General features: G+C 39.8%; 1 protein-coding gene across 3 annotated transcripts; it reads left to right on the forward strand.

The window, feature by feature from the left end:
• The first annotated feature begins 954 nt into the window (after positions 1-954).
• Positions 955-23,470, forward strand: GEMIN2 (gem nuclear organelle associated protein 2). 3 transcript variants are annotated; one of them, XM_003778290.5, is made up of 10 exons: positions 955-1,209; positions 1,564-1,648; positions 4,738-4,827; positions 5,274-5,333; positions 9,171-9,284; positions 11,728-11,772; positions 14,983-15,051; positions 18,620-18,730; positions 20,276-20,334; positions 23,068-23,470. In XM_003778290.5, the coding sequence occupies exons 1-10, from the start codon at positions 1,073-1,075 to the stop codon at positions 23,105-23,107; spliced, it is 810 nt and encodes a 269-aa protein (XP_003778338.1). In that variant the 5' UTR covers positions 955-1,072; the 3' UTR covers positions 23,108-23,470. The 3 variants fall into 3 exon arrangements, with proteins under 3 accessions (XP_003778338.1, XP_054386606.1, XP_054386605.1); XM_054530631.2 differs by lacking the exon at positions 14,983-15,051 and having other exon boundaries at positions 957-1,209; XM_054530630.2 differs by lacking the exon at positions 11,728-11,772 and having other exon boundaries at positions 1,040-1,209.
• Positions 23,471-25,119: the final 1,649 nt, after the last annotated feature.

The following is a 25,119-nucleotide window of genomic DNA, read 5'->3' on the forward strand; positions in this document are numbered from 1 at the left end:
ACTGTAGTTTGCAGCCAGGCGATATCTTTCCAAGTGTCCCAATTGTTTAGTTACAGTTCCTAAGCATTAAGTATTTAAATAAGTTAAGGACTATCCTCACTTTATCTTCAATTTAGACTTGCATCCTGGTTTGAAATCAATTCCTTGCAAACTAAAGGCAGTGCCATAAATAAATAAAAAAAAATTAAACCTTCTGAAATAAACATCAGTGTTAGAAAATAAAAGTCAATTGTATTCACTCAATTGTATTTGTTTAGAAATAATCAGATATTATACTTGTTTCTTGCACATTCTTGCCTTGTTTCCTCACCTATGAAATGGAGATAATAATACTATCTACCTAACAAGATTGACCTAACATTTTTGTTAATTTCTGGGTGTTAGCATTAGTTTCATTTTTTTCACTATTTGTATTTAAACGAAGAGATTTTTCTTTAAAACAAAAATTAAAAAGTGCTGGCTATTCTAGGAGTAATATTCATTCCAAATAAACATACAGTGATCTTTGAAGTGGTCAAGCACTAGAAATTTCTGTAGAAAATTAATTTTTCATTCATTTGGCATCGCATAAATCTAGGTTGGAATTGGTTCTTCCCCTTTGGAAGGTCAGTCCCTGCCCTAAGAAAGCGGAATATTACCACCCACTTCACAAGACTGTTCTAAGAATCAAATGAGAAAATGTGTTTATGAAGGGTTTAAGAATTTAGAGCTCCATGAATGATAATTACCGTAATATTGTTCATTAATTCAAAAAAACATTTTTAAGGATCCCTCACTACTAGGGATGCATAAAGTTGCTAACCCTTGGCCTTTACCCAGCGTTAGAAGACAAAACAGAGGGCAAAAGACCCAGAAGCGCCTTCGAACCAATTCAGCTAGGAATTAAATTCTCAGATCCTTTATTACACCACCGGAGCCTTAACCCTGAGGCAAGCAGCAATTTGTTCCTGCGCAGTTAACGCTCCCTAAACTGCCACTTGCTCAGCTCCGCCCCTAAGGTGTCTATTTGTGCGCCTGCGCTGTGACCTAGAATGGGCGCATGCGCTGAGCGGAGCTGGCTGGTTTGAAAACCATGGCGTGGGTACCAGCGGAGTCCGCAGTGGAAGAGTTGATGCCTCGGCTGTTGCCGGTAGAGCCCTGCGACTTGACGGAAGGTTTCGATCCCTCGGTACCCCCGAGGACGCCTCAGGAATACCTGAGGCGGGTCCAGTGAGTGATTTGGCCCTGGGCGGGTGGGCTGGTCTTCTGCCCTGCCCCTGGGTACAGCCCTCGGTGCTCTATTCCCGTTCCAGTCTGTTGCGAGTTCGGGTCTATTCAGGATTCTGGATTACATCCTAACGTGGGCGAGTTTCTGTTGAACGTGATTGCACGTATCAAGATGTGTGCTCTTAGATTTGTTTTCAATCCAGATAATTTCAGAAATATATTGTTTAGTACCTCAATTGGAAGTCTGAATTTTTTTTCTGATTTCACAATGAACTGTGGAAGTGGATCGCTCGTTTTACTACACCTGAGCAAATCACAATAGAAATTTAATTTATCGCGTTTATTACTTATTTGTAGGATCGAAGCAGCTCAATGTCCAGATGTTGTGGTAGCTCAAATTGACCCAAAGAAGTTGAAAAGGAAGCAAAGTGTGAATATTTCTGTGAGTTTTATTAACCGTCTGGAGATTACCCCCAACCCCCCAATTAAAAGACTAACGCTCTTCCTATAGTATCTGACAGTATCAATTATGACGTAAGATTTGACTACTCCCTGCAAAGTTAGACATTCGCTTGTACTTTTTCCTTCAGAAAGTCAATTGGCATTTACTGCCTCTAAAGAGGCTTTCTGTAACTCTAGCCTTTGTGGAGGCTTGCCCATCTTACTTCAGGGACATTATCCAGTCCTTTCAAAGGAGTCTTTAAGTGGGTTTCTTATGCTATCTTTTATTTTTTGCTTGCTTGTTTGTTTATAGAGAGGGAGTCTGTGTCGCCAGCTGGTCTGGAACTCCTGGCCTCAAGTGATCCTCCCTTCTCTGCCACTCAAACCGTTGGGATCACAGGCGTGAGCCACTTCACCTGGCCCCTTTATTTTTTAAGGAACTTTTTCCAGTTATTGGATTGGTGTTTAATCTTAGTGCGCTTTGCATGTTCTGAATTTGACCAAGTTTCACTTTTTGTAAGAACAGAAACTCAGATGTCTTACACGTTTTTTTGTTTTTTTTTTTGAGACAGAGTTTTGCTCTTGTTGCCCAGGCTGCAGTGCAGTGGTGTGATCTCGGCTCACTGCAACCTCTGCCTTCCGGTTTCAAGCGATTACCGTGCCTCAGCCTCCCGAGTAGCTGGGATTACAGGCGCCCGCCACCACACCCGGCTAATTTTTGTATTTTTAGTAGAGATGGGGTTTCACCATGTTGTCCAGTCTGGTCTCGAACTCCTGACCTCATGATCCGCCCACCTCTGCCTCCCAAACTGCTGGGATTACAGGTGTGAGCCACCATACCCGGCCTTATACTTTTATAGCTACTTGCACACTCTGGACATCTTCATTTATTTATTTATCCAGCACATCTTTAAGCAACTAGGTTGTGCTGGGCACTGGGAATTCAACAGAGGATAAGACAGAAAAGGTTCCTACCCTTGTAGAGTTTACATACTCTTCTAAGGAAGACAGAGAATAAACAAGCAAACAAATAATTACATATTGTGATTATTGCTATGAAGAAAATAAGCATATATAATAATCAATAAATGACAGAACTATTGTAGATAGAGGAATCATAGAAGGGCTCTCTTTTTCCCTTTTTTTTGAGTCTCAATTTTTCGCCCAGACTAGAGTGCAGTGGCACAATCTCGGCTCATCACAACCTCTGCCTCCCAGGTTCAAGAGCTTCTCCTGCCTCAGCCCCCTGAGTAGCTGGGATTACAGGCGTGTGCCACCACACCTGACTAATTTTTGTATTTTTAGTAGAGACATGGTTTTACCATGTTGGCCAGGCTGGTCTCGAACTCCTGACCTGAAGTGATCTGCCTGCCTCCGCCTCCTAAAGTGCTGGGATTACAGGTGTGAGCCACCACACCTGGCCAGCAAAGGTCTCTCTAAGGAGGTGCTATTTAACCTAAGCTCAAAGGAGGGCGGCATTTTATTTTCTTTTTTTTCTTTTTTTTTTTTTTTGAGACGGAGTCTCGGAGTCTCACTCTGTGGCCCAGGCTGGAGTGCAGTGGCGCGATCTCAGCTCACCGCAACCTCCACCTTCCGGGTTCACACCATTCTCCTGCCTCAGCCTCCCGAGTAGCTGGGACTACAGGCGCCTGGGAGAGTGGCATTTTGAATAGTTGATAGTAATTTCCTTTTCATGCTCAAAGTAGTTTCTCTCATTGATATTTGTAATCAGGAAATTTTAATTCAGACACTGTAATTTTTCCTATAATTCCTCTTCAGGATTTTTTATTTGATGGACATTTAATGGAACAGAATGTCTTAATATACCTAATTTGATGGATTGATTGATTGATTGAGACAGGGTCTCGCTTTGTTGCACAGGCCGGAGTACAGTGCCACGATCATAGCTCACTGCAGCCTCGAGTTCCTGGGCTCAAGCCATCCTCCCACCTCAGTCTCCCCAGTAGCTGAGACGACAAGCATGTGCCACCATGCCCAGCTAATTGTATTTTTTGTAGCGACGGTGTCTTGATATGTTGCTCAGGCTGTATGTGCTGTTTTAGAAAACAGAAGTATGGCTGGGCGCAGTGGCTCATGCCTGTAATCCCAGCACTTTGCGAGGCCGAGTCAGGCAGATCACCAGAGGTGGGGAGTTCAAGACCAGCCTGACCAACATGGAGAAACCCCGTCTCTACTAAAAATACAAAATTAGCCAGGTGTGGTGGCACATGCCTGTAATCCCAGCTACTCGGGAGGCTGAGGCAGGAGAATTGCTTGAACCTGGGAGATGGAGATTGCGGTGAGCCGAGATGGCCATTGCACTCCAGCCTGAGCAACAAGAGCGAAACTCCGTCTCAAAAAAAAAAAAAAAAAAAGAAAACAGAAGTAGACAATTTAAAGTTAAGCGTCTTTAAGTACATTTTGCCCATACCAAAGTTCTTATTTTTAATTTTATTGATACATAATAATCATAATTTCATGCTTTATCATGCAGGCACAATAATGTACATATTTATGGAGTACATGTGATATTTTGATACATGCATACAATGTATAATAATCAGTAATTAGGATATCCATCACCTCATTTATCATTTCTTTGTTTTGGGAACATTCAAATCTTCTAGCTGTTTTGAAATATACAATAAATTATTGTTGACTGTAGTCACTCTACTGTGCTATTGAACGCTAGAACTCATTCCTTCTATCTAACTGTATTTCATACCAGAATTCTTTATTTGTGGTATATCTCTCTTTTTGTTTCTGTTTTGCTATTCTACCTCCTAAGGCAGGTAGGACTAGATCATATCCTCCAGGCTTATGTCATTTAGATTTCATAGAAACTCCAACTATAAACCTTTCCAGATTTCTCTGATTAAGGTGACTAAGGCTCTTTCCCTAATGTTTTTAACTGAGATATAAATAGTAAAGTGAAATGCCTACTTTTTTACAGCTGCAAAAATATTTTATTTTCTTGTATAATCTTTATTTTATTATACACTTCATCTTGGTTTTACTTTTGCTTTGCAGAGGCATGAGATTCTAGTTTTGACACTAATGTTGATCCTAATATTTGAACTTGATCTCTAGCTTTCAGGATGCCAACCCGCCCCTGAAGGTTATTCCCCAACACTTCAATGGCAGCAGCAACAAGTGGCACAGTTTTCAACTGTTCGACAGGTAAGTGTCATATTTAATCTAATTAAGCCCCTGTTGGATTTATTTCTGTTCTTAGACTGTAGCTGGAAAAATAAAATTATGATCCTAAAGTATACAGAATATTCATGAATTAATTACCAAATTATTTTTATAATCATTAGACGTAATACAGTTTGAAATATTTTCTAAGTTTTGTTTATTTTTATTTATTTATTTATTTCAATAGTTTTGGGGAACAGGTGGTTTTTGGTTACATGGATAAGTTCTTTAGTAGTGATTTCTGAGATTTTGGTGCACTTGTCACCCAAGCAGTGTACTCTGTACCCAATACATGGTCTTTTACATCTCACCCCCTCCCACCTTTCCAATTTTCCAAGTTTTAGATGGTTACAATTTTGTGCAGAAACTGATTTCAGTTATCCATTTTTTGAAGAGTACCGTCTAATGTCTAAGTTTTCTTCCTTTAGAATGTGAACAAACATAGAAGTCACTGGAAATCACAACAGTTGGATAGTAATGTGACAATGGTATGTAAGTTTCTCAGTTTTAAGATGAACAATGTATACCTGATTGAAGGAGTATATATTTACTTCCAGTCTTTAAAGATTCACTTGCCTAGTCAGTGTTGTTTTCATTCTCTTCCATATACCATTAATAGTAACAATTCATTACATTAGTAGCTGGAAAGTATAGATTTTCATGACAATTTTTTTTTTTTTTTTTTTTTTTTTTGAGACAGGGTCTTGCTCTGTCTCCCAGGCTAGAGTGCAGTCGTGGCTCACTGCAGCCTCGACCTCCTGGGCTCAAGTGATCGTCCCACCTCCGCCTTCCAAGTAGCTCTAACTTAAGGCATGTACCACCATGCCCAGCTAATTGTTAAAATTTTTTGTAGAGACAAGGTCTCCCTGTGTTACCCAGGCTGGTCTCTTACTCCTGGGCTCAAGTGATCCTCCTGCCCTAGCCTCCCCGAGTGCTGGATTACAGGCATGAGCTACTGTACCCAGCCTTTCATGTCAATTTTAATTCACAATATCTTGAGGGGCTTTGGATAGTTGATTGTGAAACTTCCACAAGTTTTTAAGGATTCTTCTAGACATTTACTTTCTAGGAAATAAATACATGTTCAATATTTACAAAAAAAATTGAATAAAGGCTTAATGGATTTTCCTGATGAGGTGATGGTGCCATGCAGTAAACTCACATGTTTACAGAACTTGTGAATGGATTCTGCTTCTGCTTAATGTGATGAGTCTGTGTCACAATTCCAGTGACGTATAAGTGAAACCTGTCATGTATATTGTCATGCGTATGTCCTATATTTTATCAGTTTAGATATAATTTTAAGCCCTTTAGTAGATATATCAGGACTACCAAATGAAAAAAGGAATTGGAAAGATGATACATTGTCTCAAGACAGTAGTTTTTAACCTTTTAGGGGACTTCATATTCTTTCGTAGAATCTAATGAAAGCTATTTATCCTCAGAGGGAAAAAAAATGCACTATGCACAAAATTTTAGTTTCAGGTAGTTCATAGATTTTAGATTTTAGAAGCTTCCTTTAGGCAGTGCTTCCTGATATCTTTTACATGGTGACACATTAGAATAAATGACTGCTTGCATATTCTTCCTGAAACCAGCCCAAAGCTGAGAGATTCAGTATATGGCATCTCTGTATGCTTTTGCATACCATTTGGAAGCTCTGCTCCAGGAAAAGCGTGAAGGGAAGTTAACTTATCACTTGCCAATGGTCATTTAACTTGTAAAAGGTATAGCTAGTCCTTCTATCAAAGAAGCATGCGCACATAAACACACAAAAGGTATGCTTAGGGTTCAAACCCAAGTTGGTCTGTCTCTAAAGCCTGTGTGCCTTTGACTGTGCAATGGTGCCTTCCTAGTACCAAGGATGTATGTATGTAGTAGGGACGGGGCTAGGTAGGTATATTTTTTTCTTACTTAGTGGAAGGCATTTTGGGTGCATGCCCACTGACTAAAAAAGAAGCCACATCAGTAACATTATGACTTGATAAAATTTTGTCAAAAATGGAAATGACCTAACATAATTGATTCAATAAACTATGGTCCGTCAGAACAGTGGAATATTATGTAGCAATTTTAAGTGTTTATCATGGCAAATGCAAACATCATATAGGTAATAAAATGAAAATGTTTTAAAGTACACTCTGAGCCAGGCACAGTGGCTCATGCCTATAATCCCAGCACTTTGGGAGGCTGAGGCGGGCAGATCACCTGAGCTCAGGAGTTCAAGACCAGCCTGGGCAACATGGCAAAACCCTGTCTCTATTTAAATTATTTAAAAAATAAAGTACACTGTGATGGCAACTGTGTGAAAACATAAACATTTGTTTATTAATTGATCCAATAATTTAAGCATGTGCTATATTTAATAATCAGGATATTCAGTACTAACTGAAACAGAAACAGCTTCTGACCTAATGGAGTGTTAGGAAAAGGTAGATACCTTATTCCAAGACAATAGGGTTTAACTTTGTAGTGGTCTCATGTTCATCTTGAGGTTTTATTTTATTTTATTATTTTTTTTTTTTTTGAGATGGAGTTTTGCTCTTTTTGCCCAGTCTGGAGTGCAGTGGCACAATCTTGGCTCACTGCAACCTCTGCCTCTCGGATTCAAGCAATTCTCCTGCCTCAGCCTCCCAAGTAGCTGGGATTACAGGTGCCTGTCACCACACCCAGCTAATTTTTGTATTTTAGTAGAGACAGGGTTTCACCATATTGCCAGGCTAGTCTCGAACTCCTGACCTCAGGTGATTCATCCTAAAGATTTAATGAAAGCTACTTATCCCCAGGGGGGAAAAATGCACCTATGCAGAGTAATGTGCAAGGTGATATGTACAAACAAAGGTTGTTTTGTTAAGGAGGTTAGATTGAGCTGAATGCTTCTCCCAAATAGTCCTGCTTTTTCTGTCTGGCAGCATGAGTAGATCTGTCTGGCAGCATGAGTAGATCTGTTTCTTCTTTGATTGGACAGCCCTTCAAATACGTGAAATATGTAATTACGTCTCTTTACATGGGATAAATATCCTTCGTTCTATTGAGCATTCTTGGTGCATTTTTTCCCCCATACTTATTTCTGTCTTTATCATCCTCTTTTGGACACATCATTGTCTGTCAGTGTCCACTAAAGTCTTGTCCAAACTAAACACATCTTGGCTGGGCACAGTGGCTCACAATTGTAATCCCAGCACTTTGGGAAGCCAAAGCAGAAGAATTGCTTGAGGCCAGGAGTATGAGACCAGCCTGGGCAACATAGTGAGACAACTATCTCTACCAAAAAATTTAAAAATTATCAGGCATGGTGGCACGTGCCTGTAGTCCCAGCTACTCAAGAGGCTGAGGTGGCAGAATTATTTGAGCCCAGGAGATTCAGGCTGCTATGAACTGTAATCACACCTCTGCACTCCAACTTGGGCGACAGAGCAAGACCCTGTCTCAAAAAATGTAATAATAAGGAAAAACAACATGCCCCACATATTGTGTAGCCACTTAGGTACTATGTTTGTCAGGGTTGCCATAACAGACTAGGTGGCTTAAACAACAGAAATGTATTTATTTTCTCACAGTCTTGAAGGCTGAAAGTCCAAGAACAAGATGGTAGCAAGGTTGGTCTCTTTTGTTTGTTTGTTTGTTTTTTGAGGCAGAGTTTCGCTCTTGTTGCCCAGGCTAGAGTACAATGACGCAATCTCTGCTCACTGCAGCCTCCGCCTCCCAGGCTCGAGTGATACTTCTGCCTCAGCCTCTGGGTAGCTGAGATTACAGGCGTGCGCCACCACATCCGGCTAATTTTTTTTTTTTGTATTTTTAGTAGAGGTGGGGTTTCGCCATGTTGGCCAGGCTGGTCTTGAACTCCTGACTTCATGTGATCTCCTGCCTTGGCCTCCCAAAGTGCTGGGATTACAGGCGTGAACCACCGCACCCGGCCTAAGGTTGGTCTCTTCTGAGGCTTTTCTCCTTGGCTTGCATAGGGCCACCTTCTCCCTGTTTTCTCATGTGGTCTTTCCTCTGTGTGTGGGAGTCCCTGGTGTCTCTTTGTGAATCCAAATTTCCTCTTACAAGGACACTAGTAAGATTGGATTAGGGCTCACCCTAATGGCCTCAATTTAAATTAATCACTTCTTTAAAGGCCCTGTTTCCAAATACAGTCACATTCTGAAGTACTGGAGTTTAGGGTTTTAACATACAAATGTGGGGACAGAGATTCTCCCCATAACTGGCACCCTATCTTTGGGTTGAGGTAATGGGAATATGGAAGGCCTTAACTTCTTTTTTTTTACTGTTCAGTGTAAAAATTAATACACAAGAATAAATCAGTTTTTTTTTTCTTTTAGCCAAAATCTGAAGATGAAGAAGGCTGGAAGAAATTTTGTCTGGGTGAAAAGTTATGTGCGGACGGGGCTGTTGGACCAGCCACAAATGAAAGTCCTGGAATAGATTATGTACAAGTAAGGGCTGTGTGGATAAACAGAACAAAAAGCATTTTAATTTTGGTGCACCACTTAATATAAGGGGTCAGCAAACTCTACTCTGGGCCAAGTCCAGTTCATGGCCTTTTTTATATCCATGAGCTAAGGATTGTTTTTAGGTTTTGAAAGAGTAAAAAAGAAACAAATAATATGTGGCTGAGACTTTATGTGGCCTGCAAAGCCTAAAATATTTGCTGTCTGACTCTTGATAGAAAATGTTTGCCAACCCAGACTTAGTTTATTAGCTCTTCAACCTGACAAAACAGCTTAGTTTCTGAAACAATTTACTGTGACTTTTTTTAGTTTGGCTTCATATCCCTTATGTTTGGCTTGGTAATCATTTTATGAGTTGGATAAGATTCAGGGTTTTTTTAAATGATGAGGCATCAGGCAAACAGTGTTATGAGTAGCCAGGGAAAAAATGGAAATCGACACAATTAGGTGCTTTAAAATGCATAATCACATCTATCACTTCATGGGCCTGTAAAAAATAAAGTAAATCACATATTCTGAAGATGAAATGTTGAATGTTGATAATATCTTTAAAATTCATGTGGCTGTAATCACAAGTTATGTAGCCAACTCCTTGTCCTTCAGGATTTACCTGCCCCCAAGTTTGCAGGTGTTCCTTTAGAATCCAGTGCGTGCCTCTGCATTAGCACTTACTCCCTATAGCATGTCATTCTCTTTGGTTCAACAGGTATTTATTATTTGCTATATGGTGCCACATTGTGTTTTTCACATTTAAAACTAATTTTTCCCAAAAATGTAAAGAGCCCCAAGAATCGATAAAAAGACCAAGAATCACCCCTCCCCTGTCCAAGAAAAAATAGCCAAAGGATATAGATACCTCACAGAAAGGAAATAAAATTATTCTTATATGACAAGATGCCAAAAATCACTTGTAATAGAAGTATAACATAACTATGCCAAGGTGCTATTTTTCAGGTAACATATTGGCCAAGAAAGTTTGATACACCGTATTGACAAGAGCTGGGAAAACAAGCACTCTTAGACGTGGTACAGGAGTATAAATAGACTCAAATCTTAGGGAAGTTAATTTGGTACTCTTTCTATATAACCAATTGATCTTTTGGATGATCTCCTTAATATATGCTACATTTCAAAAATAGTTTATATATATATATACAATTTTTTTTTTTTTTTTGAGATAGGGTCTTCTTCTGTCATCCAGGCTGGAGTGCCGTAGTGCAGTCATAGCTCATTACAGCTTCAACCTCCTGGGCTCAAGGAATCTTCCCACGTCAGCCTTCAACATAGCAGGGGCAGCAGGCACCCACCACCACACCCAGCTAATTTTTACATTTTTTGTAGCGATAAGTTTTTTAATTTTTTTAAAAACTTTTTTTGTAGAGAGAAGTTTTCGCCATGTTGCCAGGTTGGCCTGAAACTCCTGGGCTCAGGCAATCCTCCTGCTGGGATTATAGGCATGAGCCACCATGGCTGGCCAAAAATGGTTTTTAATTTATAAAGAATTAAAACTTACTTATTTAGCTTATTTTCAGAGAATACATACAAGTAAAATACACCATGTTAAAAAAAAAAACCCTTAAGGAAGTAAGCGTTTAATGTATATCCTCTTAAGTTTCTCGCAAATCAGTGGTATTTTCATAATTAGGAATCACAGCCTCAGACTCCAAAGTAGACTTTTAAAAATTGAATCCAATTAAGTTTGAAAAATGTCATTCTAATTCAAGTATCCTTAATTCTTGAAAATATTAGCTTTAGCTGAAGATTTTGAAATGGTGTGTATAACATATTAATGTCATCTTATCAATGTTACAGTTTTATTGGATATACTTAATAAGTTAGTTTTTTCAAGTACTATCATTTAAAAAATTTTTACTCTTTAACATTTTAGTTACTAAAATCATACTTTATTTAAAAATTTACAAATTCAGCCCAGGTGAGGTGGCTCACGCCTGTAATCACAGCACTTTGGGAGGCCCTGTCAGGTAGATCACTTGAGCTCAGGAGTTCCAGACCAACCTGGGCAACATGGCAAAACCTCATCTCTACCAAAAATACAAAAAAATTAGCTGGGCGTGTTGACATGCACCTGTGGTCCTAGCTACTCGTGAGGCTGAGGTGGGAGCATCGCCTGAGCCCAGGAAGCGGAGTTTGCAGTGAGCCAAGATTGCGCCACTACACTCTAGCCTGGGTGACCCCATCTAAAAAAAAAATTACATATTCAAATTTTAAGACGTTATTTTCTTCCACATTACAAACATAGTAGTTTCTGGAATGTCTTATTGTTATGGACAATGAAAGAATTTTCTTTTTTTTGTTCTTTGTTTCTAAACAACAGTGTGGCAAGAAATTCACTAGTTTGGAAAAAAAAAAAATGAAGCTTTTCCTTATAATACCATTTAGTAAATTTCAGTCTCATTTTTTCTTTCAGATTGGTTTTCCTCCCTTGCTTAGTATTGTTAGCAGAATGAATCAGGTAAAATTAATAATAGAGATATATGTATTCTTTTGTTTGCATTGTGTGTGAAAGTATTTGAATTGTTAATGCATAAACTGAATTCTTACAGTATGCAAGACTTTGTCCTAAGCTCTTTAATGGTTCTTATTTAATCCTTACTACATCTGTCTATGGAGAGTTATTATTGATATCTACTTTTTATAGATGAGGAAACAGTATTTGAGGTTAAGTAACTTGCAGGTGGTTTTTCAGCAAGTAAATGGCAGTACTGGGATTCAGTGCCAGGTAGATCCAACTCCAGAGCTCATGCTCTGTCTTAATCATGGTGCTAGAGTATTCATTTCTGTAGATTTCAGTTACAAGTCTTAGATTCTGGGGTTTGAATTAAATACAAGGTCCCTGACTTACAATGGTTCAGTTTAAGATTTTTTTTTTTTCCTACCATGCCTGGCTAATTTTTGTATTTTTAGTAGAGAGAGGGTTTTGGGTTTTGTCATGTTGGCCATGTTGGTCTCGAACTCCTGGCCTCAAGTGATCCACCCACCTTGGCCTCCCAAAGTGCTGGGATTACAGGCATGTGCCACCATGCCCAGCCAATTTAGGAATTTTCAACTTTACAATGTGTTTGTCAGCACATAACCCCATTGCAAGTTCAGGGGCATCGATACTAAGGTTAGCTTGCTATTTCTAGTTCTAGATGTCCTATACATTCTATTAAGATTGAAATATGGGCCAGGCGCGGTGGCTCATGCCTGTAATCCCAGCACTTTGGGAGGCCAAGGCAGGTGGATCACAAGGTCAGGAGTTCGAGACCAGCCTGGCCAACATGGTAAAACCCCGTCTCTACTAAAAATACAACAATTAGCTGGACGTGGAGGCGTGCACCTGTAATCCCAGCTGCTTGGGAGGCTGAGGCAGGAGAATCGCTTGAACCTGAGAGGCAGAGGTTGCAGTGAGCCGAGATGGTGCCATTGAGACAGGGCAAGACTCTGTCTCAAAAAAAAAAGATTGAAATATATGATTTCTTGGATCAAAAGGGGAGAATTATGGAGTTTGGTTCTTCTGTTTTTTAGGAGTAAGGACTCTGTTATTCATTTAAAAAGCAAATAAAAATTTAATTTTATCTTCACATAGCATTGGGTACCTTTGGAAGCCTTTTTTATTTTTTGGCAGGGTCTCATTCTGTTGCCTATGCTGGAGTACAGTGATGTGATCTTGGCTCACTGCAGTCTTGTACTCTGGGGCTCAGGCAATCCTCCCACCTCAGCCTCCTGGTAGCTGGGACCACAGGCATGTGCTACCATGCCTGGATAATTTTGTTTGTTTATTTTTGGTAGAGGCAAGGTCTCACTGTGTTGCCCAGGCTGGTCTGGAACTCCTGAGCTCAAGTGATCCTCCCACCTCAGCCTCCCAAAGTGCTGGGAATACAGGTGTGAACCACTGGGCCCAGCCAACAATTTTTTTTGTGGGTGATATTCTATTGTAAATAATACACAAGCTGACAGTGTTACTTAATCATTTGCATTAAGATATTATAGCAGTCATACTAAATTCCATCAGTGTCATTTTTGTTGTAACCATCAACTGTATTTGAATAAACCAGAGAATATTTTCAAGAGTTTGATAAATCCATCTGCATAGTTTAAAAACAGATTTTTCTCCACCTAATTTTTTCTTCAGATTTGTACTTTGATTTAATTTGAATTTGGAAATAAACTGAGGGGTTTTTTTTGTTTGTTTTTTTTTTTTTGAGAGGGAGTCTCACTCTGTTGCCAGGCTGGAGTGCAGTGGCACTATCTCAGCTCACTGCAACCTCCACCTCCCAGGTTCAAGCAATTCCCCTGCCTCAGCCTCCCTAGTAGTTAGGACTACAGACGCACACCATCACGCCCACCTAATTTTTTGTATTTTAGCAGAGACGGGGTTTTACCATGTTGGCCAGGATAGTCTTGGTCTCCCGACCTTGTGATCCACCCGCCTCGGCCTCCCAAAGTGCTGGGATTATAGGTGTGAGCCCACCGCGCCTGGCCAACTGATGGTATTTTTACAAATACATCTTTTTTTTTTTTTTGAGACAGAGTTTCGCTCTTTTGCCCAGGCTATAGTGAAGTGGCGGGATCTCAGCTCGCTGCAACCTCTGCCTCCTGGGTTCAAGCAGTTCTCCTGTCTCAGCCTCCCAAGTAGCTAGGATTACAGACCCCGCCACCATGCCTGGCTAATTTTTGTATTTTTAGTAGAGACGAGGTTTTGCCATGTTGGCCAGGCTGGTCTCAAACTCCTGACCTCAGGTGTGCCATTGTTTTTTTTGTTTTTTGTTTTTTGTTTTTTGTTTTTTTGAGACAGAGTCTCACTCTGTTGCCCAGGCTGGAGTGCAGTGGCACAATCTCAGCTCACTGCAACTTCCACCTCCCAGGTTCAAGGGATTCCCCGGCCTCAGCCTCCCGAATAGCTGGGACTACATTCACTCACCACCACACCCGGCTAATTTTTGTATTTTTAGTAGAGATGGGGTTTCACTGTGTTGGCCTGGCTGGTCTCAAACTGACCTCAAGTGATCCAACTGCCTCGGCCTCCCAAAGTGCTGAGATTACTGTCAAGAGCCACTGAGCCTGGCCACAAATACATTTTTTTTAACCTCGTGAAGTCTTTCAAGTAGTTACAAACTAAATCCTAGGATTTAAACCAAGGTGTTAGTTGATATTTGAAAGTGTGAAAATATTTGTTTTAAAAGCCTCACTGGGGCTAGGCGCGGTGGCTCACACCTGTCATCGCAGCACTTTGGGAGGCCGAGGAGGGCGGATCACCTGAGGTCGAGAATTCAACCAGACTGACCAACTAGAAACCCTGTCTCTACTAAAAATACAAAAATTAGCCGGACGTGGTGGTGCACGCATGTAATCCCAGCTACTCAGGAGGCTGAGGCAGGAGAATTGCTTGAACCTGGGAGGTGGAGGTTGCAGTGAGCCAAGATCGCACCACTGCACTCCAGCCTGGGCAACAGAGCGAGACTCCATCTCAAAAAAAAATAAAAAAATAAAAAAAATAAGCCTCATTGGATAAGCCGTCTAATCAAACTAAATTAACAAATTAGCTTTCTTTGAAAGTTTAAAGAATGAGGCCATTTTTAACATCAGAGTTGCTTTCTAAATAAACTTAATGAAACTCATGTTGAATTCATGTTTTATTATTAATACAACTCTTCTCCACCCCCTCTTTTTTTTTTTTTAGGCAACAGTAACTAGTGTCTTGGAATATCTGAGTAATTGGTTTGGAGAAAGAGACTTTACTCCAGAATTGGTAGTATTGCATGTTTTTCTTTTCATAATGTAGGCAAAAATTAGACGTTTTGGGTCAACTATGGGCCACATATACAATGGTGCTCCTATAGGATTATAATACTGTATTTTTACTGCACATTTTCTTTTTTTCTTTTTTTTTTTTTTTGAGACAAGGTCTAGCTCTGTTACCCAGGCTGGAATGCAGTATTACGATCATAGCTCACTGCAACCTTGATCTCCCCAGCTCAAGCAATTCTCCTGCCTCAATCTCCTGAGTAGCTGGGACTACAGGCGCACGCAGCCACGCCCAGTTTTTTTTTATTTTGTTTTGTTTTTTTTTACTAGAGACAAGGTCTCACTGTGTTGTCCAGGCTGGTCTTGAACTGAGTCCAAATGATCCTCCCTCCTCGGCCTCGCAAAATGCTGGGAATTACAGGCATGAGCCACCATGTGTGCGGCCTTTTGTGTTTTTTAAATAGAGACGAGGTCTCACTATGTTCCCCAGGCTGATCTCAGACTCCTGGGCTCAAGTGTTCCTCCCACCTTGGCCTCCCAAACTGTTTGGATTACAAGCATGAGCCACTGAGCCCGGCTCCTTTCCAGTATTTAAATATGTTTAGATGTGGCCAGGCACAGTGGCTCATGCCTGTAATCCCAACTACTAGGGAGGCTGAGGCAGGAGGATCACCTAAGGCCAGGGAGGTTGAGGCTGCAGTGAGCCATGATTGTGCCACTGCACTCTAGCCTGAGTGACAGAGTGAGACCTGATCTTAAAAAATATATGGTTTTTTTGGATGCACAAATGTTTACCATTATGTTACATTTGCCTACAGTATTCAGTATAGTAATGTGCTGTAGAGGTTTGTAGCCTAGGAGCAATTGGCTATGCAATGTAGTCTAGGTGTATAGTAGACTATACCATCTAGGTTTGTGTAAGTATACTCTATGATGTTCATCCAGGGACAAAAATCACCTAACAATGCATTTCTCAGAATATATCCCCCTTCATTAAGTGACGCATGACTGTACTTGATGTGATGCTACAGTATTTATTTATTTTTTATTTATTTGTTTGTTTTGAGATGGGATCTCCCTCTGTTGCCCAGGCTGGAGTGCAGTAGCACGATCTCGGCTCACTGCAGCCTCCACCTCCTGGTTTCAAGTGATTCTCCTGCCTCAGCCTCCCAAGTAGCTGGGATTACAGGTGCCTGCCACCACACCTGGCTAATTTTTGTATTTTTGTAGAGACAGGCTTTCTCCATGTTGGCCAGACTGGTCTTGAACTCATGACCTCAGATGATCTGCCCATCTCCACCTCTCAAAAGTGCTGGGATTACAGGCGTGAGCCACTGCACCCAGCCAGTATTTATATTTATATTTATATATGTGTATGTATGTATGTGTGTGTGTGTGTGTGTGTGTATGTATATATATATGTGTATATATATATATGTATAATCTGAACTATACTTGTTTGTAGTCAAATAAGAAGACACTAGAATGTAAATCAACATACTACTTCCTTCACTGAGAAAGTCTTGGAGAAAAAAAGTCAATGAAAGAGTTGATGGGTATCCTGGTACAAGGTACAAACTCCTTATCTCGTTGCAGACAAGTTTTTTTTTTTTTTTTTTTGAGATGGAGTCTCACTCTGTCACCCAGGCTGGAGTGCAGTGGTGCCATCTCAGCTCACTGCAACCTCTGCCTCCCAGGTTCAAGCAATCCTCCTGCCTCAGCCTCCTGAGTAGCTGGGACAAGTGTAGAGAATATTTAATTTAAATGCTAGCTTTACATAGTAAATGTAGCCCTTAAAATTTGAGTCAAGTTGAAATGTATAATTTTTTTTATAGAAAAAGAATTCCACAATTTGTAAAAAAGAAACCTGGATTTGAATCTTTTTCTGTAAGAAAAAGTCTTAACTATTGATTTGAGTTTGCCTGAGGAACCCGTGTGTGTTGTATAAATTGCTATTTAAATTTTGTCCTAATATTTTTTAGGTTTCCCCAAAGTGATATGTTGCTCAGAATAAACAAAGTTGTATATACTACTGGTGGAAATACAAATTTGGTATAACCTTTCCAAGATACAATCTGGTGATCATATCTGAAAAACCTTGATGAATATACACACCCTTTGTCACCATTTTACTTGCAATACTTAATAAACTTTCCCCGTGTTGTTAAATGAGATTAAACAAGGGAATGTTATTAAATACTCTCAACAAGACACTTAACATTCCCTTGTTAATCCCATTTAACTACAAGGGATGGCTGAGTGGGGTGGCTCACTCCTGTAATCCCAGCAATTAGGGAGGCCGAGGTGGGCAGATCACTTGAGGTCAGGAGTTCGACACCAGCCTGGCCAACATGGTCCATCACTACTAAAAATACAAAAATTAGCTGGGCATGGTGGTGGGCGCCTGTTGTCCCAGCTACTCAGGAGGCTGAGGCAGGAGGATTGCTTGAACCTGGGAAGCAGAGGTTGCAGTGAGCCGAGATGGCACCACTGCACTCCAGCCTGGGTGACAGAACGAGACTCCATCTCAAAAAAAAAAAAGGACAAAAACAACATGGTAAACATTTTATTATGTATTATAAATAAAAAAGATGGCTACAAGATATTACAACTGACGAAATTGTATTGAAAAAAAGTTGTACAGCCAGGCACGGTGGCTCACGCCTGTAATCTCACCACTTTGGGAGGCTAAGGCAGGCAGATCACTTGAGGTCAGGAGTTCGAGACCAGCCTGAACAACACGGTGAAACTCGGTCTCTATTAAAAATACAAAATTAGCTGGCTGTGGTGGTGCATGCCTGTAATTCCAGGTACTCAGGATGCTGAGACAGGAAAATTGCTTGAACCCGGGAGGCGGAGGTTGCAGTGAGCCGAGATCGTGCCATTGCACTCCAGCCTGGGCAACAAGAGCGAAACTCTGTCTCAAAAAAAAAGAAAGTTGTATATACGAATAGGAAAAACAAGAACATTTTAAAAGTGAATCAAAGTTTGATCTGGAATGTTGGGACTGCAGGTTTGTTTTTTCTTGTGCTTGTGGTATTCTTCACAGTTTTTCTGCATCAAATATGTATTCATTTTGTAGCTGAAAACCCCATTTTAAAAGGGAGTGGGGATACATTCAGCCTGTCATAGTATTTACAGAAGTGTCAAAAGATTATTTCATCTGTAGTATAGTTTCTTTGTATGTCCCCAGAGGACAAAATTATACAATTATAAAATGATTTCCATACAGAAGAAAAAAATGTATCAATTTTTTCCAGGATTTATATTCATCTTAATGTAGAGTTCTGCTTACAAATGAGAACTTCCTATCATAAGAATATCTGAAACAAACTCTTTGGATATCAGGGAATATTTTGAGGTATCCAATGTCCTGTGTCTGTAATTATAGGATACAAGAGATAACACCTGGCTTTCCAAATGAGGCTTTGTTGTCTATACCCAAACATAATATAGTTAAATGTTCTATGAATTTATTCATAGCAGATAATCAGGCATAACACTGGACATTTAAAAAATAAACTTCTGGTTCAGTATTTGTCTAAATATTACTTTTTTGAATTTTTTTTTAGGGAAGATGGCTTTATGCTTTATTGGCTTGTCTTGAAAAGCCTTTATTACCTGAGGCTCATTCACTGATTCGGCAGCTTGCAAGAAGGTGCTCTGAAGTGAGGCTCTTAGTGGTAAGTTGCAACTTACTGTTTAAAATTAAAAGCACCCACCAATTTATATGGTGGTAAAGAAGGAGTTCAGTGAAATAGGAAAACACATGGAATATTTTATTGGTGGCAGTTAGATTTGTAAAGCCCAAAATAATAGTAGCTTAAATAATATGGAAATGTTTTCTGAGATAAAGAAGTCTGGGCGGGGCGTGGTGGCTCACACCTATAATCCCAGTACTTTGGGAGGCTGAGGCAGGTGGATCACCTGAGGTCAGGAGTTTGAGACCAACCTGGCCAACATGGTGAAACCCCGTCTCTACTAAAAATACAAAATTTAGCTGGGTGTGGTGGTGGGTGCTTGTCATCCCAGCTACTCAGGAGGCTGAGGCAGGAGAATCGTTTGAACCCCGGAGGCGGAGGTTGCAGTGAGCTGAGATTGCACCACTGCACTCCTGCCTGGGCAACAGAGCGAGACTCTGTCTCAAAAAAAAAGTAGGTAAAAAAATTAGATTTTTACTAAGATGACAGTAACCCAGACCTTTGAGTTTTGTCATATGTGGCTTTCATCCTCATGCTCATCTCATGATCCAAGATGGCTGCTGTAGCTTCAGCCATTTTTTTTTTTTTTTTTTTTTTTTGAGATGCAGTCTCACTCTGTCACCCAGGCTGGAGTGCAATGGTGCAGTCTTGGCTCACTGCAACCTCCGCTTCCCAGGTTCAAGCGATTCTCCTGCCTCAGCCTCCGGAGTAGCTGAGATTACAGGCGCCTGCCACCATGCCTGGCTAATTTTTATATTTTTAGTAGAGACAGGGTTTCACCATGTTGGCCAGACTGGTCTCGAACTGCTGACTTCAAGTGATCCACCTGCCTCAGCCTTCCAAAGTGCTGGGATTACAGGCATGAGCTACTGTGCCTGGTGTGTGTATATATATGTATATATGAATATATATATATTCAGTAATGAATATATATATAAGAACAATAAGAATCCTGTCTTGACTGTACAGTGATGAATATATGTTATATATATTCATATATATTCTATATATATATCCTCACATATATTGTATGTATTATATAGAGAGGAACAATAAGAATCCTGTGTCTTGACTACAGTGATAAATATATTTATTCATATATGTATTATATTAATATATATTTGTTATATATGAATACATATTCACTACAGTTAAGACACATATAATACATATATGAATATATATATATATATTCATCACTGTACAGTTAAGACACAGGATTCTTATTGTTCCTTTAGTAGGAACCAGGGAAAAATTTCCCCCAAGTTATCCCCCTTAGATCCCTCAACTCTTTATTTTTTTTTCCCTATTCAGAATCTTTATTTAAAAGATAGTCTTAGATGTTTCTCAAGGAATCATTAACTCTACAGTTTTCTGCTTTTTCTTTGAGGGCTCCTATTTCCACATGATGATTACTGTCATATAATAGAGTTTTCATGTTTCATGTTTTACATCTTAATAGGAAATTTATTTCAAAAGTAATAGGAACAGACAATATTTAAATTTTTCTTTCTTTTTTTTTTTTAGGATAGCAAAGATGATGAGAGGGTTCCTGCTTTGAATTTATTAATCTGCTTGGTTAGCAGGTATAGTTAATCCTTGGCTTCTTTATTATTTGTATATCAGTGAGGTCAGTGAGGGTAGATCGTATTTATTACATTTGGTTTTTGTTTGGTTGGTTTGTTTTTGAGTCTCACTCTGTTGCTATAGTTAGGGTGCAGTGGCGCAATCACAGCTCACTAGAGCTTTAACTTCCTGGGCTCCAGCAATCCTGCCACCTCAGCCTCCTGAGTAGCTAAGACCACAACCAAGCACCACCACACCTAGCTAATTAAAAAAAATTGTTCATAGAGACAGGGTCTCACTATGTTGCCCAGGCTGGTCTCAAAACTCCTGGGCTCAAGCGATCCTCCCACCTAAGCCTCTCAAAGTGCTGGGATTACAGGCTTAAAGCCACTGCACTCAGCCTGCATTTTTTTTTAATTGCCTGTGTCCTGTGTTCATTTTCAGTTGTGGCATATTTTTATTTAGTATCTGTTTTATTCCATTTCTTACATAGAAATTCTTCTTGGAATTTATTTGAAAACTTTTTCTCTTGTTTTGTTTTGAGACAGAGTCTCGCTCTGTTGCCCAGGCTGGAGTGCAATGGTGCCATCTCGGCTCACTACAACCTTCACCTCCCAGGTTCAAGCAATTCTTCCCCCTCAGCCTCCCAAGTAGCTGGGATTACAGGCATCCGCCATCATGCCCAGCTAATTTTTGTATTTTTGTGGAGACGGAGTTTCACCATTATTGGCCAGGTAGTAAAACACACATATTTATTTTAGGTCTCCTCCTGGACATATTTTTGTTCCATAGATCAGTGTTTTTATTTCAATGCCAGTACCTTTTTAAAGCTTTATAATATACTTAAATATTGGGAAGGCAAGTAATCTTGTTTCCATATTTTCACATATTCAATATCTAGTTTCTTGATCTACAATAGTTATGCTGCTGCTGATAATTAACATTTACTGGGCAATTTGTGCCAAGCATTTTTCTTAGTGAGGAACCCATTGAATCCTTCTAAGGTGGGTACTGTTAACAGTTTACAGATGAGGAAACCGTGGCAGAGAGAGGTTAAATAATATTACTACCATCACAAAGCTAGTAAGTGTTAGAGTAATGATCCAAACCCAGGCAACTTTGACTCTGGAGCTAAGCTTTTAACTATGCTGATCACAAATGAAGCTAATACCTACCTCATCTGTTGGTAGTAGCAGTTAAATGAGATGATATAGCATTGCCCTACTTACTTTATGTATAGTATCTCTACTCTTTACAATAGATCAGAGTTGTGGTTTTTTTGTTTTGTTTTAATAAATTTTTTCCTTTCAGCTTTGTTGGACTTGACTTTTTTCCTTTTACAGATAATGACACAGATTCAGAAAGGTTAATAATTGGTGGCTCAGCAAACCAGTAATTAATGAAACCTGAGACAAGTATAGTTTCTGACTGCCTCAGTTGAGATTTTACAATATTATGCAATTATGAAAGCAAAAACATTCAAGTGCATTTTTTGCCCTCAAAAAGTTAGACAAAAATGGAAAAAGTTCTAGACTACAAAAGGTTCTGAAGCTAACAGCTTTACAAAAGAAGACATAAAGATTTGAAAGTTTAGGAAAAAAAGGACTGGGCATGGTGGCTCATGCCTGTAATCCCATCACTTTGGGAGGCCGAGGCGGGTGGATCACCTGAGGTCAGGAGTTCGAGACTAGCCTGGCCAACATGGTGAAACCCCGCCTCTACTAAAAATACAAAAATTAGCCGGGCACGGTGGTGCATGCCTGTAATCCCAGCTACTCGGGATGGTGAGGCAGGAGAATTGCTTCCACCTGGGAGGCAGAGGTGGCAGTGAGCCGAGATCGTGCCATTGCACTCCAGCCTGGGCAACAAGAATGAAACTCCATCTCAAAAAAAAAGAAAAAAGAAGAAAAAAAGAAAGCTGGGCACAGTGACTCACACCTGTAAGCCCAGTGCTTTGGGAGGTCAAGGTGGGAGGACTGCTTGAGTCCAGGGGCTCAAGAATGCAGTGAGCCATGGCAAAATTTGATTAATGATTTTCCTTTTTATTTAATCTTATAATTACATAAAATAGTTACCTTGCCAAAGTTAAAATTATAATTCAAGGTACATTTGGAGTATTTTAGCATCCATCTTTATCCTCATTATCCTCTTTTCTCCTTCCTCCTCTAGTTAACCATTGTATTACTAATTTTTGTTTTATCTTTTCATTCATTGTTTCTTTTTAAAAGTATAAGTAGGCCACATGTGGTGGCTCATGCCTGTAATCCCAGCACTTTGAGAGACTGAGGCTGGAGAATTGTTTGAGCCCAGGAGTTCAAGATCAGTCTGGGCAATGAGCCATGATCATGCCACTGCACTCCAGCCTGGGTGACAGAGTGAGACCTTGTCTCAAAAAAAAAAAAAAAAAAAAGGAAAAGAAAAATATAAACAAACACGTATATTTGCAGTCCTACACATACTCACATAAGGTAGCATACAGAACAATCTTTTCTGTACTTCATTTTTTTTCACTTAATAAATCCTGGAAATCACACTTTAGCAGTATAAATATTTTCCTCATACTTTAGCAGTATAAATATTTCCCTCATTTCTCTTTTTATGGCTTCATAATTTTCCACTATGTAGACATACTATAGCTTATTTAACCAGTCTCTTATTGATGGACATTTGGGTTGCTTATGGTCTTTGGCTATTAAAAATAGTGCTACAGTTAATATCTTTATACATAAATTGTTTTTGTTTTTTTTTACTAGGTATTTTGACCAACGTGATTTAGCTGATGAGCCATCTTGATGTAGCTGATCTCTCAGGGATAGAAGATATTTCTCATGAAGGCAGCCTAACTGAGGAAAGCAATACCAATTCAAGTACAGACTGCAACACATCTTCAACACTATGTGAAGGGTTCACATCTTAACCTGTGCAATTCAGATTGATACTCAGAATATGGGTTGTATTGATTTGAACATCTGAAATATCAATGGAAAATCCCACTCAGTTTTTGATGAATAGTTTGAACAGTTTTCTGTAATCAAGCAGCTTGCATAGAAATTGTATGATGAAATTTTACATAGGTTCTTGGTGCTGGTTTGTTCTTTTTTTGCTTTTTGTTGTTTTGTTATTTACTTATATACATATAAAATTTTATTGAAAATATGTTTTGGTTACTAAAATTTTGTTTGACTCCTAACAAAAGACAATGGATGGCCTTAGCATCAGAATTAAAATAATCTGGATTAAATGGCAAATGTGTTCATAGTCAGCAATAAAATTAATCAAACATTTTTCCCTTTAAGCTCAGCACTTTTTTTTTTTTATTTCTTTGAGACGGAGTCTCGCTCTGTCACCCAGGTTGGAATGCAGTGGCAGGATCTCAGCTCACTGCAACCTCTGCCTCCCGGGTTCAAGTGATTCTCCTGCCCCAGGCTCTCGAGTAGCTGGGTCTACAGGCACCCGCCACCAAGCCTGGCTAATTTTTGTATTTTTAGTAGAAACAAGGTTTCACCATGCTGGCCAGGCTGCTCTCAAACTCCTGACCTCAGGTGATCCACCCGCCTCAGCCTCCCAAAGTGCTGGGATTACAGGCATGAGCCACCATGCCTGGCCTCAATACTTTTATTTTTAAATGCTTTATTGCACAAATAGAACTTCATCTAACAAATCACTTTCAAAAATAACAGGTCAACTGTTTTAATTTGTTTAGTCACTTATAACTTATCTATTTCTGTATCAGGTAGGAATGTTTTCTGCTTTAAGTAACACAAAAGATCCAAGTGGCAATGGTTCTTCAAATAGGGGTTTTTCTCAGATAACAAGAAGTCTAAAGGAGCCGGCCACTGGCATTGGTTTAGTGACTCAGTGATATCAGGGTCTCAGATTCCTTTAGCCTTTCCGTCATGGAAACAAGATGGCCATTGCAGTGCAAGCCAATGTGTCTGTATCCAAGACAAAAAGAAGGGGAAGCAGGGCCTTCCACATCTGATCCTTTTCTCATAAACGTAAAACCTTTTCTAGAAATTTAGATCAGACTTGTGTTCATCTACTAGCCGTAAATGTACAACATGATCATCACCCCTTGTTCCCAGGAAAGTGGGAAAATGAAGTTGTGAGCCTTTCCAGTCTCACTAATGGAAGGTGGGAAAGGAAAATGGGGATTGGGAATTACCATGGATCAGACAACCAACAGTTTTGCCACTAGTTATAATTAGAGCAGAGGTCATTTTATATTTGAATCTTTTCTGTAATGTCTTCATAAAGCTCACTTTATTATCATTTTTGTTTTTGAGACGAGTCTCGCTCGGTTGCCCAGACTGGAGTGCAGTGATGCAATCTCGGCTCATGCAGCCTCCACCTCCTGAGTTCAAGTGATTCTCCCACCTCAGCCTCCTGAGTAGCTGGGACTACAGACATGCACCACCGCACCCAGCTAATTTTTTTGTGTTTTTAGCAGAGACAGGGTTTCACCATGTTGGTCAGGCTGGTCTCAAACTCCTGACCTCAAATGATCCGCCCACCTTTGCCTCCCAAAGTGTTGGGATTACAAGCATGAGCCACTGTGCCCGGCACATAAAGCTCACTATAAAACTGCAGTCCTAAGCACTTAAAAATGTCCTCATTGTTGGATATCTAGTTTTATTTTCAGTGATAACCTAATATAAAAAAATACTACACAGATATCGTCATGTATGCAACATTTTTTTTCAAACTTTTTTCCTTTGATCAAAAGTTCCCAAAAGTAGGCAAGCCATAACAGTCTATCAGTTAATACTGCATTTGAAAACTTGGCTAAACTGAGGTTTCTAAAA

This window comes from Pongo abelii, chromosome 15 (genome assembly GCF_028885655.2).
Source record: "Pongo abelii isolate AG06213 chromosome 15, NHGRI_mPonAbe1-v2.0_pri, whole genome shotgun sequence".
In the NCBI taxonomy this organism is placed as follows: domain Eukaryota; kingdom Metazoa; phylum Chordata; class Mammalia; order Primates; family Hominidae; genus Pongo; species Pongo abelii.

Bases quoted from the DNA above. Each gene is read 5' to 3' on its own strand.
- GEMIN2 (XM_003778290.5), top strand. From the start codon at position 1,073: ATGGCGTGGGTACCAGCGGAGTCCGCAGTGGAAGAGTTGATGCCTCGG. The intron at 1,649-4,737 runs GTGAGTTTTATT...CTTGATCTCTAG, and splicing joins AGCAAAGTGTGAATATTTCT to CTTTCAGGATGCCAACCCGC. The intron at 11,773-14,982 runs GTAAAATTAATA...TTTTTTTTTTAG, and splicing joins TTGTTAGCAGAATGAATCAG to GCAACAGTAACTAGTGTCTT.